The 20300-nt window shown below is 41.6% G+C and overlaps 1 protein-coding gene across 1 annotated transcript in view; it reads right to left on the bottom strand.

Annotated features, from left to right (window-relative positions):
• Positions 1–6981: 6981 nt before the first annotated feature.
• Positions 6982–20300, bottom strand: part of UPF1 (UPF1 RNA helicase and ATPase) — a 123893-nt gene continuing 110574 nt past the window's right edge. Inside the window, exons 23-24 of the mRNA XM_075864032.1 lie at positions 9855–9977; positions 6982–9086 (exon numbers count right to left, since the gene is read on the bottom strand). Coding sequence (XP_075720147.1) covers positions 9858–9977 — 120 coding nt within the window. The 3' untranslated portion in view covers positions 6982–9086; positions 9855–9857. The remainder of the gene's footprint in view (positions 9087–9854; positions 9978–20300) is intronic.

Below are 20300 nucleotides of genomic sequence, written 5' to 3'. Positions count from 1 at the left end.
GAAAAAGGGGACGCTGAAAAATAAGATCCTTCCAATGGGAAGGACCCAAGGAGGAGCTACTGACAGGGACATGAGCCAATGGAACCAGGCTCTCCTGGGCCACCTTGGAGCAATCAGAATCACTGCAGCCCTGTCTTCCCTGATTTTCTTTAATACACTGGGAATAAGACAAAGGGGTGGGAAGGCAAATCCCAATTCCTGACCCCAGGACGGATTCACTCAAAGCGTCCATAGCTAGAGGATGATCTAGAGGGTTCAGAGTAAAATTTCCCTACTTGCTTGTTCTCTCTGGTGGCAAAGAGATCCATAAGTGGAAGACCCCATCTGGAAACAATCTGCAGAAAAATATCCCTGTTCAAGCACCACTCTCCATGCCCGATTCGGACTCTGCTAAAAAAGTCTGCAGCATAATTGTCTGAATAAATTCCGACATCCTTTCCCTGTAATTGGAGGACTTGCAGCTAGGAGACCCTTCTTTAAGGCCATCAGTTCATCGAGATTTGAGAAGGAAGAGCTGGTCGAAAGATCCCATCTTACTTGCCAGAGATCCTCCCCCAAGTGAGCTCCACAACCGCATGGACTTGCGTCTGTGGTGAGGCTGACCAGATTGTGAACTAACCAGGGCAACCCAGACTGGAGATTCTCTACCTTTGTCCACCACAGAAGATTCTCACTTCTGAAGAAAGGTGAAATTTGTTGTCCAAAGAGAGGGGGGAACCATCCCCAAAGGCCAAGAATCTTCCCCTGAAGTGGCCTTGAGTGATGCGGAGCCCACCTTATTGCTGGAATAACGGAGGTCATAAGACCTAAAATGGATATTGCTTTCCAGAGGGTGAACTGGTGGGAAATAAAAAGATCCATTACACTGTTCTTTAGGGACTGGACTTTGAGGGGGGAGAAAGCACTTCTGACAAGTGGAGTCTAGCTTAATTCCCAAAAGAAAATCTTGATTTTGGAGGGACTAGAGCAGATTTTCCCTGTTTATATTCCACCCCAGGTCCCAAAGGGTAGAGCAGAGGAGTTGACAGTGGTTGGTCAAAGATTGGTGACAGGACGAAATCAGTAGAAAGTCGTCTAGATAGAATCCAGGGGTTACTTCTAGTACCCTGAAAAAGGCGCCATTTCTGAAATTACCTTTGTGAAAACTCTCGGGGACTGAGAGCCCCCAAAGGGAAGAGCCTTGTACCGGAGTGAAGTATTTCTGCTTATCCAGATAGCCAGCCTTAAAAACCTCTGGGAGGACCCATGCATTGGTATATGGTAATACACATCCTCTAGGTCTAATGTGACCATTACACAGTGGAGAAACAGACTGAAAGTTGAGGCAATAGTTTCCATTCTAAATCTTTTGTAGGTTAAAAACTTGTTCAGGGACCTGAGGTTTATCACCCTGAACTTGCCATTGGGTTTCTTTACTAGAAATAGAGGGGAGTAAAAACCCCTTCCAATCGCTGGCGGGGAAACTGGAACTAGCACCCCCTTCTGATTCAAGGATTGGACTTCCCCTAGTAAGGCCTGTCTCTTGAAAACATCCCTTGGATTTCTTGTTGGGATAAATTTTCCCCAGGGGGAGAGAGAAACTCTAGTCTATAAGAGTAGGCTTTCACTCTCTAGTACTCAGGGGTCGGTGGAGAGATTTCCCCAGGCCTGAGAAAAGTAAACCTTTTAGTTAAAGGGAACCTTCTTTCCCCCTGAGAGTCTGGATCTATTTCAGGAAAAAACAAAACGATTCCCACAGAGGGGGGGGGGGGGGGAGGGGTTTGGGGGTGACCTGAGGGCTCTATCATATGCCTTATCTAATATATCATCCAAACAGGAGCCAAATAATAGATCTCCCTCACAAGGAATCCCACACGGCCTATTTTTGGATCCCTGATTTCCCCTCTTCCATGATTTAACGCATACAGCCCTGTGGGCAGAGACAGACATAGCCGCAGCCCTAGCTGATTTTAGTGTGTTTGATTATTGCCTCTCTCGCTTCCTTGGCAAAGTCTGCAGACTTTTTGACAGATGCAGCCGATGCATCTGTCAAAAAGTCTGCAGCCTTTGCCAAGGAAGGAAGAGAGGCAATAATTTGTTCTCTTGGGGTCTTACCTATTAGGTGTATCTCTAACTGCCCCAGCCAGACCTTCATAGACCTAGCTACAGAAGTAGCAGCAATGCTAGGTCTAAGGCGACCTACCGCATATTCCCAGGACTTACAAAAAGTAAGTATCTGCTTTTCTATCCATGGGATCCCCTAAACTCCCCTTTTCTCGACACTTTAGCTACTGGAGCGTCCACACTAGGGGACTTATCCCAAGTAGCGGAGTTCTTTTCAAAGGGATATTTCCTTTTTATGGAGGAAGGAATGAAGAACTTCCTGTCAGGATTCTTCCATTCTCTATAAATGAGGGCTTTCACATTCAGATGTACTGGAAATACCCTCTTCTGTCTAGGAACTAATCGATCAAACATGAAATCGGACACGGATCTAGAGAATTCCTTGACATCCTCGAACCCCATTATTGTCCTAACTGCTTTTAGCAAATGTTCGGTATCTTCTGCCTGGAAGGAGGTACTACCAGACTGTTCTTCATTAGATGAGTTTGATTCAGAGGCTACTTCACCATCATCTGAAGCGGAGCACGAGTCATCAGCACTAAAGGGAGCAGAGTGTGCACCCGAGGCACTAGCCTGAGAACTACTCCTTAAAAGCTTACAATACTGCGATTGTATTCCAACAGTCATGTGGCATATGTGCACTGATCACTAGAGAGGTATATCCTGTAGCAGAGGCCAACTCTTATTTTCTTAGTGTCACGCCATGTGGCAAAAGCATACAGTGGAGGAAATAAGTATTTGATCCCTTGCTGATTTTGTAAGTTTGCCCACTATCAAAGTCATGAACAGTCTAGAATTTTTAGGCTAGGTTAATTTTACCAGTGAGAGATAGATTATATAAAAAAATTAGAAAATCACATTGTCAAAATTATATATATTTATTTGCATTGTGCACAGAGAAATAAGTATTTGATCCCCTACCAACCATTAAGAGTTCAGCCTCCTCCAGACCAGTTACACGCTCCAAATCAACTTGGTGACTGCATCAAAGACAGCTGTCTTACATGGTCACCTGTATAAAAGACTCCTGTCCACAGACTCAATTAATCAGTCTGACTCTAACCTCTACAACATGGGCAAGACCAAAGAGCTTTCTAAGGATGTCAGGGACAAGATCATAGACCTGCACAAGGCTGGAATGGGCTACAAAACCATAAGTAAGACGCTGGGTGAGAAGGAGACAACTGTTGGTGCAATAGTAAGAAAATGGAAGACATACAAAATGACTGTGAATCGACATCGATCTGGGGCTCCATGCAAAATCTCACCTCGTGGGGTATCCTTGATGCTGAGGAAGGTGAGAGCTCAGCCGAAAACTGTACGGGGGGGGGGGGGGGGGGGGGAGACTTGTTAATGATCTCAAGGCAGCTGGGACCACAGTCATCAAGAAAACCATTGGTAACACATTACGCCGTAATGGATTAAAATCCTGCAGTGCCCGCAAGGTCCCCCTGCTCAAGAAGGCACATGTACAGGCCCGTCTGAAGTTTGCAAATGAACATCTGGATGATTCTGAGAGTGATTGGGAGAAGGTGCTGTAGTCAGATGAGACTAAAATTGAGCTCTTTGGCATTAACTCAACTCGCCGTTTTTGGAGGAAGAGAAATGCTGCCTATGACCCAAAGAACACCGTCCCCACTGTCACGCATGGAGGTGGAAACATTATGTTTTGGGGGTGTTTCTCTGCTAAGGGCACAGGACTACTTCACCGCATCAATGGGAGAATGGATGGAGCCATGTACCGTCAAATACTGAGTGACCACCTCCTTCCCTCCACCAGGACATTAAAAATGGCTCGTGGCTGGGTCTTCCAGCACGACAATTACCCGAAACATACAGCCAAGGCAACAAAGGAGTGGCTCAAAAAGAAGCACATTAAGGTCATGGAGTGGCCTAGCCAGTCTCCAGACCTTAATCCCATCGAAAACTTATGGAGGGAGCTGAAGATCTGAGTTGCCAAGCGACAGCCTCGAAATCTTAATGATTTACAGATGATTTGCAAAGAGGAGTGGGCCAAAATTCCATCTAACATGTGTGCAAACCTCATCATCAACTACTAAAAATGTCTGACTGCTGTGCTTGCCAACAAGGGTTTTGCCACCAAGTATTAAGTCTTGTTTGCCAAAGGCAACAAATACTTATTTCTCTGTGCACCATGCAAATAAATATATATAATTTTGACAATGATTTTTTTTTTTTTAATATAATCTATCTCTCACTGGTAAAATTAACCTAGCCTAAAAATTCTAGACTGTTCATGTCTTTGACAGTGGGCAAACTTACAAAATCAGCAAGGGATCAAATACTTATTTCCTTCACTGTATACCCATGGATCTGTGTCCTCCAATGAGACGAATAAAAGTCCACTTCTTCACGCGTATTATTGTCTTATACTTACACGGCACCTCCAACCCCCACCCTTTCACTACTTCTGGTTATTTATTTTTTTTAATTGCTTTCTATACTGTGGTGGTCATATTACCTTTTTATTTTGTTATGTTTGGTGGGTCTCCAAATATTGGAGGCTGAAATACTGTACTCCAAGATGGACGATTGTTCTCTGTTGCTCTTCAGGATTGGACGTCTGACTTAAAGAACATTGAAAAGAACCAGTAGTAACGAAGGTAAAACTCTTCGGTGTTATGGCTTTATTTATTTTTCTCATGTATACATCTCTGCTTCTATTAAAAAGGTCAATAATTTTAATATGTTTATAAATTACATTGTAGAGAGCTTACAGAGAATAATTTCACTATTTGCAGATGATACTAAGCTCTGTAAAGTAATCAATACAGAGGAGGATAATGTAATACTACAGAGGGATTTAGGGAAGCTGGAGGTTTGGGCAGAGAAATGGCAAATTAAGTCTAATGTGGATAAATGTAAGGTTACGCACTTGGGCCCAGGAAACAAATTTTACAATTATGCATTAAATGGTAAAACTGGGTAAAACTACTACTGAAAAAGATTTGGGGGATATTGATGGACAGTACATTTACCTTTAGCAACCAGGCAAATAGCATCTATGCCTCTTGATGCATCCCATGACTCATGACAAGAACGTGGTTTTGCCTCTATACAATTTTGGGCACCTGTGTAGAAGGACATGGCTGAACTAGAATGGGTGCAAAGAAGGGCAACCAAGGTAAATTAAGGGAATGGGCGGATTGCAGTACCAAGAAAGGTTTTAAAACGGTGCGCTATTCCGTTTAGAAAAACGATCGCTTAGGGGGCTATCTAATTACAGTGTGCAAATATATAATTGGACAGTACAGAGATCTTTCTAATGATCTTTTTACACCTAAGCCTGTAACAAGGATAAGGGGGCATCCTCCACGTCTAGAAGAAAAAAAAAAAAAAAAAGGTTTTCACCATCACAGATGTGGATTCTTTACTATGAGAGCAGTGAGACTATAGAACGCTCTGCCACAGAATGTTGTGATGGTTGATTCTTTGAACAAGTTTATGAAGGGCTCAAATTAGGGCTAGGCAATTGAAATCGAAAAATAAATCGAAATTCAGTGCAATTAAAAAAAATAGACGTCATCTTGCGGATTTCAGTTTTAATCAATTAGTTTCTCCCGATTTAAACTATCTGCATCTTCAGGACGCAGATACAGTTGAATACAATGGTAGAGCAGAGGACCGTAAGGTCCCTGCTCTACCATTCAATATGTATCGCTGGACGTGAGGCAGTGATGTTATCGCACCTGTCTGCGCCGAGCTGCACAGACCAGAGGGTTCTCCTCCACTAGTCATTGCAACATCAGGAGAGTATGTATATTATTTTTATCAGGCACTATTGGGGGCATTAAACAGTGTGAGGGCAGCTATAGGGGAATTATACTGAGTGGAAGTCAGTTATGGGGGCATTATACTATGTAGATGCAGCTATAGGGGCATCATACTGTGGGAAGTTATGGGGGGCATTAAACTGTGTGGGGGCAGCTATGGGACATTAAGATGTGTGGGGAGCACTATGGGGGCAATTTACTGTGTGGGGACAGTGTCACGGGGTAAATTATACACTAGTATACAGCAGGCTCAGGGGATAAATATTAATTCAATAGCTTAGAATGCAAATAGGGGGTGTGATATGCAAAAAGGGGTGTGGCCTAATCATAATCGAGCTTACATGTTCAATTAATTGTGATTTTGATTTGGGTCCTAATTGACCAGGCGCAGTAGATGCCTTTCTTGAAAAATATAATATTACATGTTCTAAGTACTAGATCCAGGGATTTATTCCAATTGCCATATTTGGATTCGGGGTGGAGTTTTTCCCCTGAGTCAATTGGCATCAACCTCATGGGGATTTTGCCTTCCTCTGGATCAACACGGTAGAACTTGATGGACCTGTGTCTTTTTTCAACCATATCAACAATGTAACTTTGGACTATGTAAAAAAAATAAAATGTGATGTAGGGCAAACGAAGATGTTGAGGAGATATCCAAGGGCAAGATAGTTATGCTTACAAGGGGTCCAGAATCCAGTACTTATAATAGCCTAACGCCTCATGCACCCGACAGTGTGCGCCGCCCGAGTTCAGTCAGTGATTCGTGGAAAGCGATCTTTCCACGGGTTGGAGAATCGGGTCAGTTTTCACGAACCCGATTCACCCGCTAAAGTGAATGGGTCCGTTAAGACTACCGGGTGCCACTCGGATGTAGTTAGAAACAGCACGAGTGCCACATCGGTCGTGTGCAACTGGCATAAACAGTGTTCAACTCAGCATGTGGAAACCTGCACACCCAGCTATACACACGGTAGGGTTACAAGCCATTTTAACAGAACAAAATGGACTGTGTGGTTAGACCCCCTGCATATAGTGATATTTTACACAGTTCTATAAAGCATAAAAGAAATCTTCAATAATGAGTGCAAGGGCTGTTTATTAATCATTTTATTAATGACAAATATGATTAAAACAAATCAAATGGGAGAGAAAAAACAAAAATACACTGTGCTAGCACAAGCATTCCTGGATATTTAAAACTCAACTACTACAGGAAAAACAAATAAAGCCAGCAGATGCTTTTTAGTCTGCGAAGCAGAAATGAGAAGATCAAGATACTCATTTAGCTTTGCACAATATATTGGTGTTGTTGGAGGAAACTCTAAATACATATTTATCTACTAAGAAAGCAGTGCAGGGTAAGGGAGAAAAAAAAAATATTAAAATTAAAAAAGGAAAAGAGCCCTTCGGCAACATTGATAAATAAAACTCTTTTTCTTGCAGGAAGGAAGGTGGCCAAAGTTGTGTAGGAATCGCCAAGTGTGCATAAAACAAGACTGCAGCTACACCTACGCGGTATTGCTACTAGTAAATCAATGGCATACTGCATATATGCAAACCCATTAACAGCGAATTCTTTAAGCAGACCATAAACTTAACTTTGTGGTTTGTTTTTTCACATCTGCCTAACTAAAGTTGGTACAATGGTGCAGGTGGCTTACATTTAAAATACTAAGGGGGAGCTATTCATTTGGAGTTGTATTTTATCATTTTTTTTTTTACTGTAGTAATGTTATTACGAAAACACCACCAGTATTATGAAGCAAATACCCAACTCCATTAATCCACAATGGACAAAAATCAGAATAAATCAAACTCTAGAGAGCCAACTAGAAAATTAACTCATGTTAAATAGATCTCTGTGGGTAGTGGATACTCGAGCTGAATGGACAAAATTGAGTTACCGATATTCCCTTACATTGGTCTAAGGCCAAGTCCATTTTTGTCTCTGAAAAAAAATAATCGAATACTCTTCCAGTCATACATAGTGACTGTAGGCCACCTTCCACACTGCTTGCATTCCGGTTTGCTTTTCAACCAGTTTCAAAATCTATTGATAAAACTTGACTTTCAAACCTATATAATCCCCAGTTTCCACCACTAGATCCATATCTGGGAGGGGACATTCATAATCGCAGGCTAGCTGGTCTCTCCCTGACAGCTGGGTGCCGAAGGGCAAAAAAAGATCCATCCCTTTTTCAAGCATACAATTTGCCTAAACAAAGATGATTTGTTTTGTGGAGTAGAGTCCAGACAGTAGCCAATCAAAGCATACAGAAAACACTGAAAAAACCCCTCTCCTTTAGGGAGCTTGTATACTCCATTGCTCTGCTACACTGCTTTAGGAAAGAGAGGCTAGTCATTACGTCATTTGCTGCATCTGAAAGTCCCTGTTTGTGGCGGCGTTTCTAACTTGCCACAGCATCAACCACAAGGTCTTGCAGTACTCGGGTCCACTGCAACCAGCAGAATAAAAGAAAATACATCCAGCACTTTGTTTCTCTAGAATGCTTTAAAACCAACTAGTACAGAACCTTTTTTTTAGGTAGAGGGCCATGGTGGAGACCATCGGTTTCTTAATCAAAGCCAGTTTGAAAATCAAACCTGCATCTCAAAGTTGACCTCATTTCTTAATACTGTGGTTCTTGTTGAAGAAACTAGAATATGCTGTCTATATGGTTTAAAACAAACTCAGCAGAATCTGTATTAAAAAAAAACAAAAAAACAAAACAACTCTGAGATAAGGAACTGTTTTCCTCCAGCTTTGATAAAATCGTGCCAAAGGAGTATATAACCAGCTGGAAAACAAAAGCTGTTCCACCAGCCCTCGCCCAAGTTACGGTGCGGGCTAGAGAGGTCTAGCGGGCTGTTGAAATTCTTACAGCAACAACTTGATGGCAATGGTTACTCCCATTTACTACCTATCCTGCTAAGGTGCGTGCGGCTTCTCTGATGTATAGCCACGTCTCCTATCGTTCTCCTCGCCTCTGTGTGCTTGCAGTGGTCTCACTCGCTTTCGCTCTCTCGATTTTTATATTTTATCCCTCTCACGTTCCTCTCTCTCCTGTTGCTCTCACAGTGGTGCTTCAGTTTTAGCAGTGGAAAACAGGTATCCGTTTATTTTTTTATTACTCAGAATAAAATGTGGATGAACTAAGTTCCACGTAGGCTTAGCTCGTCTTCAACCTGAGGGGAAAAAAAAACAAAAAACATTAAAAACACAAATACAAGAACAAATTATTCTTCAGTGGTCCGTGTAGGAAATTGAAATATTAGTAATACATCAAAGCATAGTGTGAAAACTGATTAACCCCTTCCCTCCGCAGCCATTTTTCAGATTTCCACTTTTGTTTTTTCCTCCCCACCTTCCAAAAGCCATAACTTTATTTTTCCATCAATATTTCCGTATGAGGGCTTGTTTTTTGCGGGACGAGTCGTAGATTATCAAAGCACCATTTTTTGTGGAAAAAAATAATAAATGTGGGGTGGAATAGGAAACCCCCCCCCCCCCCACAGATTACTCAATCTTTTAGGTGGTTTTGTTTTTACGGCGTTCACCGTATGGTAAGAACGGCATGTTAACTTTATTCCGCGGGTCAATACAATTACAGCAATACCAAATTTATATTGTTTTCGTGTTTTATTACTTTAACAAGGGAAAAACTGAATGTTAAAAATTAAATTTGTGTTGTCGCCATATTCTGAGAGCCATTACTTATTTTTCTGTCAATTTAGTGGTAAGAGGGCTTATGTTTTGCGGGGCGAGCTGTAGTTTATATTTGTACCATTTTGGGGTACATGAGACTTATTTCATTTTCTGTGGGAGATGAAATGACCAAAAAACAGCAATTCTGATGTATATATATACGGCGGATGTCTGGAAGGGGTTAGGTGAAAAGTGGAGTCAGCGAACAACATTTTTTTGAAGCAATAGGAATAGTAAAAATCACTTACACACTAGTACTGTGACAGCCCAGTCACACCTCCAAGTTGATAGGCACGCTCCCCCTGGTACGTAGAATCCTGCGATAACGCAACATCAATCTGTGACTTAAATTCATCACCAAGGTAGCTATCCTGAAATAAGAAAGCAAACACTTCACTGAAATGAATTCAGATTTAAGCCAGCAGTAATTTTTTTTTTTTTTGGGTTATAGAAGTTGTAGATAAAAAAAAAAAAAAAAGGTCTATGCACCCCCCCCCCCCCCCCACGCACCCAAGACAGTGCTTAGTTTGTCCAGGGGCGGTCACATTTTTTTCTACCATGCATTGATTTCAATGTAGGTTCAGAGGTGGAAACTGATACAAGGTAGGACATGCTGCTTTTTTGTCCCATCAAACGGACAACCACCCAGAAAAAATAAATAAAAAATAAATAAATAAAAAGCAAAAAAACCAAAAAAAACCACACCTCTACATCACAGTGAAATCAGCGACAAAAAACGCTTTGTGAACTGGGCCTAAAGGGGTTCTCCACAAATTTAAATGTGTATTGCAATGTGTTAGCACATGAGGCGGAGATACAGACCAAGTTCCTTGCTGCTCGTTCTGTAGCTTTTCTCACCATCAAATGCTTAACCCCTTCAAGACTGAGCCGGTTTTTGCCTTAATGACGAAGCAGATTATTCAAATCTGACATGTGTCACTTTATGTGGTAATAGCTTGGGAATGCTTTTACCTATCCAAGCGATTCTGAGATTGTTTTCTCGTGACATACTGTACTTTACGTTCGTGAAAAAATGGTCGATAAATTCAATATTTATTTGTAAAAAACACCAAGATTTGGAGAAAATTTGCAAAAATAAACATCTAAATTTAAATGTGTCGGCTTGTAAAACAGATAGTAATACCACACAAAATAGTTTCTAGTTTAAATTTCCCATATATCTACTTCGTTTCTTGAACATTTATTTTACTAGGACGTTGCAAGGCTCAGAACTTTCGCAGCAATTTCTCATATTTTCAAGGAAATTTCAACAATCTGTTTTTTCAGGGACCAGTTCAGTTCTGAACTGGCTTTGAGGGCCTTATATATTAGAAATTCCCCATAAATCACCCCATTTTGAAAACTGCACCCCTCAAAGTATTCAAAACAGAATTCAGAAAGTGTTTTAACCCTTTAGGCGTTTCACAGGAAATAAAGCAAAATAGAGGGGAAATTTACAAATGTAATTTTTTTTGTGCCAAAATTCATTTGTAATACATTTTTTTCTGTACCGCAGAAGGTTTTACCCGAGAAATGCAAATCAATATTTTTTTTTTTAATTAGTTTATTCAAAATATCACATACAAAGTAACACAGCAATTGGATAATGCATGACAGTATCACCAATGACAATGCATATACAGTGTAAGATATTAACATTGACATACAGTCACATGTAGAATGATGACAGAGCACCCAATTGCCGATCATATAAGGAAATGCAGGAGTGTTATTAAATTAGTTCGTATGTATTAAAAGGAAACAAGTAAACAAATAGAACAAAAAAAAAGTCGCCTATGTCGCATTATAAAATCATGGACATTATCAATATCTCATATCTTGCTCGGGAGCATGGAAGCTGAATTACCTCACCACGATATGAGGGCCAACAGCAGGAATTACCATGGTATCCAACCACTGACCCCACACTCCCTGAAATTTGTCTGGACAACCTCTGTGGGAATATACCAGTTGTTCATAAGTAACAACAGTATCGAATAGCGATTTCCATGAGGTTATTGATGGAACTGTATCTGCCATCCAGTGTATAGCTATTGCCTTCCTAGCCAGAAATAAAGATTCCTTTATAAAAATACCAGTGTGATGTGTCCAGTGTTCTTCATCTATGAGTCCCAGTAAAGCTATTTTCGGGGAGAACAATAGAGGGCTAGGCAATAATGGAGAAATAACGTCATAAACCTTTGTCCAAAATATCAATATGAATGAACATTCCCACATGAGGTGCCAAAAATCTGCTTCTAGTTGACCACATCTATGGCATGCTGAAGTGGGTAGTCTGCCCATACGGTGTAATCTCACCGGGGTGAGATAAGCTTGGTGTATAATGTATAACTGAATAAGCGTGTTATTTATAGCCGGGGATACTGTTAACTGTGAGTGTAGGATGTTAGTCAGATCTTCCGAAGAAAGGTCTGGTATCTGCGACTTCCATTTGGTCAGAACCGGAAGAGGAGCAAAATTGATTTTAGCTAAAATCAGATGGGTATACAGAGCCGAAATAAGACCCTTAGGACCCTGAGACTTCAGTATGCCAATAAGAGGGTATGCTGATATGAGTGAGGAATGAGGTGGGAATTGAGTCTGTATAGCATGTCGTAATTGCAGATATTTAAACCATTGCAAGTCTGGAGTTTGAGGTGTTTCTTTAACCTGTAGGAATGTAAGGATCAAACCATCATCGTACATATCCCCCAAACGGGTAATGCCCATATCTTGCCACCTCTGTGTATCATTCAATAATTGAATATGTGGTAATGTAGGATTATGCCACAGAGGTATCTCTGGAACCGTATCAGTGTATGCAAGTAATTACTTGGACGCGCGCCAAACCGCTAGTGCCAGGACATGGATAGGAAGTAGGTCAGTACGGGGAGTAAACTTAGGGTATTCCAGAAAACTGATCAGGCTACGTCCTGTAACCAGGGAGGCCAAGTAATAATCTGTGTCAGACAGAGGTGTATCTCCTACCCAATCCCGGATATTGCAAAGTTAACTCGCCAGATAGTATAAGTAGAAATCCGTCAAGGCCATTCCCCCTTCAATTTTTGGTCGTTGTAGTGTGGCTAAATTGAGTTTAGACCTAGAGGAGCCCCATATAAATTGCATTATTAAGGTGTTAAGGGATTTAAGGAACAATATGGGGACTACAACAGGCACATGTTGCAAAATATAGTTACATTGAGGCTGAACCACCATCTTGATCAAATTAATACGACCAGCCACAGATAACAGTAGTTTAGACCATGTCTTAAATTTTTCTCCAACCTTATTTTACAATGGGGTTAATGACGTATCTCAAGTCTGGCTATGATCCTGTACTATAGTCATGCCTAAATATTTAAATCTAGATACGGTTTCAAGGCCGTATTGCGACATTGACGGATCCGGAGCTGGATGTCTAGCTGTATATAAAATGGCCGACTTCTGCCAGTTAACTTTCAGTCCTGAATACTGTGAAAATTTGTCAAGTAGCCTTGCTGCCACATGAAATGAGGAGTTTGGGTTATCTAAAAAAAGGACCACGTCGTCTGCGTATAGGCCTACCACAGAAGTTCTACCCTTCCAGCTTATACCAGTAAGGTCCGGGGAGGTTCGAAGCCTAATCGCCAGTGCTTCTATGGCAATGGCAAACAGGGCGGGTGATAAGGGACACCCCTGTCGGGTACCTCTAAAAAGAGAGAAAGGGAGAGAAGGGACGTTATTAACCACCACGTTAGCCTGAGGGGATTTATATATTAACTCGATCCATTGACTAAATTGAGGACCGAAGCCAAAGTGTTCCAGACAGGCCCACAAAAATGGCCATTCTACCGAGTCGAAAGCCTTCATGGTGTCCAAAGAGGCAATCGCCCATTGCATGTCATGTGCCCTACCTAATTGTGTAATGGCCTGCACCTTCCTAATATTGATACTAGTAGATTTCCCTGGCATAAATCCAGTTTGATCTGCGTGTATGATGGAAAGGATAACACCATTCAGTCGTTTAGCTAATAATTTTGTCAGTATTTTATAGTCTACATTGACTAACGATATAGGTCGATATGAACCACAATCAAGAGGTTCTTTCCCAGGTTTTAGAAGAACTAGAATAGTAGCATCATAGAACGTAGGGGGGAGAGCCTGTAGTTGGGACGCCTGGCTAAGGGTTTCTAGGAAAAATGGGGCTATGTTATCCATGTATCTGTTGTAGATTTCAATAGGGAGGCCATCCGGGCCAGGGGACTTGTTGAGAGCCATATCACGGATGGCCTCTTGCACTTCGAGTGTAAAGGGGGCATCTAACATAGATTGCTGTTCAGGTGACAGAGTCTAGGCACTGGAGGTCCAGTGCCTAGGGCGGCAAATTGCGGGGTGTGATGCCAGGGAACAGGAAAAATTTTTTACTTTATTTTACAAATAAGTGGAGGAACTGTATAACTCAGTATAGTATTCTTTAAATCGAGATGTGATACGCCCAGCTTCCGTAATGACTGATCCATCAGAGTCCCGAATTCCCAACACGGAGTTGGTACCATTAGCTTGTTTGACAAGATGGGCCAGTAATTGACTAGATTGGTTCCCCATTTCGAAATAATATTGTCTGGTAAAAAATAGTTTGCGTTTTGATTAAAGATGAAGCTGTCTCTTGTATAGTTGAGTCAGTCTTAACCAGGCCGTTTTGTGAGCATCAGCGGGGTCCGCAACATATTGTGTCTCAGCTGCCAAGACCTGTTCCTCCAACTCCCTCTCCACCCGAGCCGAGGTTTTCTTAACATACGAAATGGACGATCTCAAACAACCTTTGAGGTATGCCTTGAACGAGTCCCAGTGTAATGTATGTGTTAGTGACAAGTCATTGATTTGTAAAAATTGATAAATCTGATCTGGTATGCGATCAGACGAGCCAATTAATTTTAACCAGAAGGGATGGAACTTCCAGTTGGTCAGTTCACACCTGCCTGGAAATGTTAAATGGAGCAATATTGGGCTATGATCAGATATACCCCTACAATCATGTGTGACCAGAGAGACATAAATAGATACATTAGGGGATCCAAAACAATAATCTATCCTAGATAGTGTGTGTCGTCCTGTCGAGTGACAAGTGTATTCCACCTCTCCCTGGTGGTGAGTTCTCCAGAGGTCGATCCACCCCACACTATCCATCAGCCGACATAAAAGGAGTGGGATTAGAGGTGGGCAGGAATGAGGAAGCTCCAAATCTATCTAGAGATGAGTGCATAACCTGGTTGAAATCACCCATACATATTATAAAGGAGGTCGGGAATTGATGTGCAAAGGTAATGGCTGCCTGAATTACATATAAATTAGCCTGTGGTGGATTGTAAAGACATATAAGCACATAAGGTTTGGTATCTATCTCCGCATATACAAAAACAAATCTTCCCTCAGGGTCTCTACGGGTCTGAATGGGGTTCCATCGTATAGATCTATGTATAAGAATAGATACCCCCCTGGAGTAAGAGGTATGGTATGAATGGCAGGACCATTGAATCCAGGGTTTCCGTAAATTATCTGATTATTAAGGTGGGTCTCTTGTAAACCAATGATATAGGGACTGGATCGCCTCAAATGAGAGAACACTGATGCACGCTTATGGGGGGTACCCAAACCACGTACATTCCATGATATACATTTTAAGGTTTGAGCCATGAAAAGCAATATAAACAGTAAGTGTATATATAAAGGGAATGAAAATGACCATTAGAGACATTGAATTGACTTGCGACATAGGCTAATAACATTAGAACATAATACCATATCAGGGTATGACTGAAGAACAAAAACAAAATAACCCTAAGAAGGTGTAACATCAGGGCTGAGTTTAAGATAAATGGGGAATGTCTGACCATGATATTGTCAGACGTGTGACAGAGCATACTCGGTGAGAGTAACCGCGAGACCTTAAATATAAAAGTAATGTGTCGGCCTAAGTGTTCTATAGCTCGTATGAGGTGTGTTGTACATAAAGGTATTAATGTGTCACAGTAATTTGAAATAGGTGACTCTCAGCAATATATGTGGAAATATTTCCCTTATATTCTTTCTCCCCTAGCAAGGAGGAGGATTCAATACAGAATGGATAGTAAAAAAGGGGGAAAAATGTATACATCCCGCAATACCCTCATACATGCAGTACATCACCCAGCGTCCTAATCAAGGCTGAGGTGGATGCATCTGGAGCCAGTCGCTTCTCTCGGAGTATGCAGGAAAACTACCTTTCCGTCAGCCGCAATTCGGAGACGAGCTGGATAAGACATCCAGTAGGGAATGCCACGATCTCGAAATTTCCTCTTTGCTTCAATAAAGGTGGCACGCTGCTTCTGCAACTCAGCAGAAAAATCAGGAAATATGGAGACGACTGAGTTGTGCTTTAACGGTCCCTTCAGACGAGCAAGGCGGAGAGCCGTATCCTGGTCCCTATAATTCAGCAGTCTAGCCAAAAATGGTCGAGGACTTGCACCTGGAGGAGGTGGTTTGGCTGGGACTCTGTGTGCTCTTTCAACAATAAAGCATGATGAGAAGGAAGTGTCTCCCAAAGTAGTTTTAAGCCACGTTTCAACAAAGGATTCCGGAGTCTGTTTTCTCAGGAAGACCAATAATGCGCAGGTTATTGCGACGCATTCTATTTTCTAGATCGTCCATTTTGGATTGATTAGCTTCCAATTTGCGAGTGGTGGAGGAGAGTGTAGCTATCAATGGACGATTATCCTCCGTCCGGGAGACTCTGTCTTCCATTTCTCCAATGCGACCCCGCAGGATTTGCATATCTTGTCGCAATAAGGTGACGTCGATCTTTATTTCATCGATTTTACCTGTTAATGAGGTCTTACAGGTGTTTATGGCCGCCAGCAATTAAGCAGATACTTGGCGCAAAGTAGGTTCGGGATCCGTCTCAGGTTCAGTGCTATCCCGTGAGTGGGAGTCGCCATCTTGCGTTTTACCCTGTGTGGAACGTGTAGCACGAGGAGTGGAGATAGTGTCTTCGTTGTCTGTATGAGCATATTCTTTCAGCCTATCCATGGTGGGTTGAAGTTTAGATCTGTGCATGTCTTTTATTTGAGAAGTAAGCAACTAGCAAGTCACTATAATGAATTATCAAGGCAATCTTGTAGAGTAGCAGGGTAAAGAATGAAGCTCCAGAGTGCAGGGAATCTGTGTAGCTGAGGAGGAGACAGGCAAGGTAGGCTTATTATATAATCCCTGTTAGCATAGGAAGGCCCAGATGATAATGGCGTTAGGTCTTAATTTCCTGTATATTCCTCCCGGTACTAACACTGAGGATCACGGGGTCGAAGTGGGTTAATGCTGGACGAGACTACAGCACTATTCAGGATCCAGGGCGTGTCTCTCACCCCTCTGCGCCCCACTTCCGTTCCCAAAGTCCTGCTGCAATGTGCTATGCCACACAATTAATAATCAATTCCCTGAAGGGCGAATGTCCGGTACCTGTTCCAGCGACAGCTCCTGCTGAGATGTTCCTGTTCAAGGCGCCTGCTGGTGTATGCGGGCAGATACGAGCTGTGCGTTGCAGGATTCCCCTGTTGGAGTTAGCGCTCAGTGGAGACCACTAGGCCGCAGCTGCACGCGGTCCGTACTGCACTCGGCGAGTGTTCGGTGCTGTGAGCGGGTAGACTCTTCAAAGTCGGCCCGGGGATAGTCAGAGGTATAGTGGTCCGGTTCCGGTCACTCCAGATCACCAGAGCATGCTGTCAGCTCAGGATTACAGCAGGATGTGCAGCGGTCCCCTGGAGGGCAGCTCAGATGCGTCCGGCCATCTTGCCCGCTAGCCACGCCCCACAAATCAATATTTATTGCCCAGATTCTGTAGTTTTTAGAAATATCCCACATGTGGCCCTAGTGTACTAATAAACACAGGCCTCAGAAGCAAAAGAGCACCTAGTGGATTTTAGGGCCTCCTTTTTTTAGAATATATTTTAGGCACCATGTCAGGTTTGAGGAGGTCTTATGGTGCCAAAACAGTGGAACCCCCCCCCCTCCACAGTGACCCCATTTTGCAAACTACACCCCTCAAGGAGTTTCTCGGGGTGTAGTTAGCATTTTGACCGCACAGTTTTTTTGCTAAATTTATTTGAATTAGTATGTGAAGATAAAAATCTACTTTTTTTCTGAAAAAACAATTTTTTTAAGATTTTTACAAAGAATAAAAGGAGAAAAAACACCCCAACACATGTAAAGCAATTTCTCCCGATTATAGTAATACCCCATATGTGGTAATACACTGCTGTTTGGACCCACAGCAGGGCTCAGAAGAGAAGGAGCACCATTCTGATTTTGGATGGAATAGTTTTCAGTGCCGTGTCACATTTTCAATGCACTGGAGGGACCAAAACAGTGGAAACCCCCCAAAAGTGACCCCATTTTGGAAACTACACCCCTCAAGGAATTTTTCTAGGGGGTGCCATGTAGAATTTGCAAAGCCCCTGAGAGACCAAAACAGTGGAAGCCACACAAAAGTGACCCTATTTGGGAAACTACACTACTTAAGGAATCTATCTAGGGGTATAGTGAGCATTTAGACCCCACCGGCCTTTTGAAGAATTTATTAGAATTAGGCCGTGAAAATGAATATCGACATTATTTCCAATAAAATGTTGCATTTTTTCAAATTTCACAAAAAGGATAAAAGGAGGAAAAAGCCACCCAACATTTGTAAAGCAATTTCTCCCGAGTACGGCAATACCCCACATGTGGTCATATATGTTTTTCAGTAGAAAATAATTAACCCTTTCCAGACTGATCAATTTTTGCTTTTTTTTTCCCTCCCCGCTTTCCAAGAGCCATAACTTTTTTATTTTTCTGTCAATAGAGCAGGGTGAGGGCTTATTTTTTGCGGGACGAGCTGTAGTTTTCATTGGTACCATTTTTTTTTGGCACATACAACATTTTGAGCACTTTATTAAATTTTTTGGTAGACACAAGGTGACCAAAAAACAGCGATTTTGCCGATTTAAAGTCTTTATTTTTCACGGCGTTCACCGTGCGAGTTAAGTAATGGTATATTGTAATAATTTGGACTTTTACAGCCACTGCGATACCAATTGTGTATTTTTTTTACATTACTTTTTCTCTAAAGTGTGAAAAGGTTTTTTTTTGGACTTTAAATATTTAATTTTTTTCACTAATAAATTTACTTTTGTTTTTACACATTTTATTAGTCTCCCTAGGGGACTTGAACCAGCGATCATTAGATCACTGATACAATACACAGCAATACTAATGTATTGCAGTATATTGTAATTTTTACATGCTCCTGAAACAGCGTGATCGCTGTTCCTGTCCGTTAGTCCCGGGTGTCAGCTGTAATACACAGCTGACACCCGCAGCTCATGGCGCGGGCTCAGCGCGTGAGCATGCTCCATACATCTCCCCCACGCTATTAAGTCGTTGTGCGCGAAGGGGTTAATACACAATGGATGGGGTGGAGTGAAAATTGTAATTTTCCGCCGATATGCCATTTAGTGCACTATATGTTATGCCTCGTTTGTGCCACTGAATACAAATACCTCAAAATATTAACCGGGTTCTCGTGGGTATGGCGATGCCATATCTGTGGCCGTAAACTGCTGTTTGGGCACTCTGTAGGGCTCAGAAGGGAGAAAGCGGCATTTGGCTTTTGGAGCATAGATTTTGCTTGGTAGTAGTTCTGTTTGGGGTAATACTGGCGTTTCAGTTTATAATGTGGGGGAATATGTAATCTGTGCGGAGAACATCAGGGCATAATAATGGGGTAAATAAATAATAATCCGCAGGTATGTGGCCAGCATCGCACTGATATGGCGCACAATGTTATCCGCTTTTGGAATACACTGCACATTTAGCATCGCCATATTCTGAGAGACAGAAGTTTTTTTATTTTTTTCTTCACCGGAGCTGTGTGAGGGCTTATTTGTTGCGGGACAATCTGTAGTTTTCATTGGTACCATTTTGGGGGTACATGCGATTTTTTCGATCACTTTTTATTAAATTTTTTGGCAAGCCGGGTGACCAAAAACCATCAATTCTGACAATGGATTTTATTATTATTCTTTTTTTACGGTTTTCACCATGGGCTATAAATGACCGTTTTACTTTATTCTCCAGGTCGAAACGATTGCGGCGATACCATATGTATATAGTTTTTTTTTTAATGTTTTGCAGCATTTGTGCAATAAAATAACTTATTTATAAAATAAATCACTTCTTTTTTTTAAGTAAAAAAAGCTGTGTAAGGGCTTGTTTTTTGCGGGACGGGTTGTAGTTTTTATTTGGTACTACTTTGGCGTGCATGTGACTTCTTGATCACTTTTTATTGTATATTTTGGGACGGGTGATGACCAAAAAATAGTGATTCTAGCATTGTTCTTTTACTTCTTTTTTTGTGGTGTTCATCGTGCGGGAAAATATTATAGTTTGGGTTATTACGAACGCGGTGATACCAAATGTGTACTTTTTTTTTTTAATGTGTTCATTTTTTTTCCTATAATAAAAAAGGAAAAAAAGCATTTTTTGTTTATGTAACAACTTTTATTTTTACACTTTTCTAAAACATTTTTATTTTCTTTTACTTTATTTACTTGTCCCACTAGGGGACATTTAGACTTGCAGCTCTGTTCGCTGCTATAATACATTACACTACCTACATGTGTTCTGTCATTGTGGCGGGACAGTTA

This window comes from Rhinoderma darwinii, chromosome 1 (assembly GCF_050947455.1).
Source record: "Rhinoderma darwinii isolate aRhiDar2 chromosome 1, aRhiDar2.hap1, whole genome shotgun sequence".
Classification (NCBI taxonomy): Eukaryota; Metazoa; Chordata; class Amphibia; order Anura; family Rhinodermatidae; genus Rhinoderma; species Rhinoderma darwinii.
This window is presented reverse-complemented; position numbering and strand designations above follow the sequence as displayed.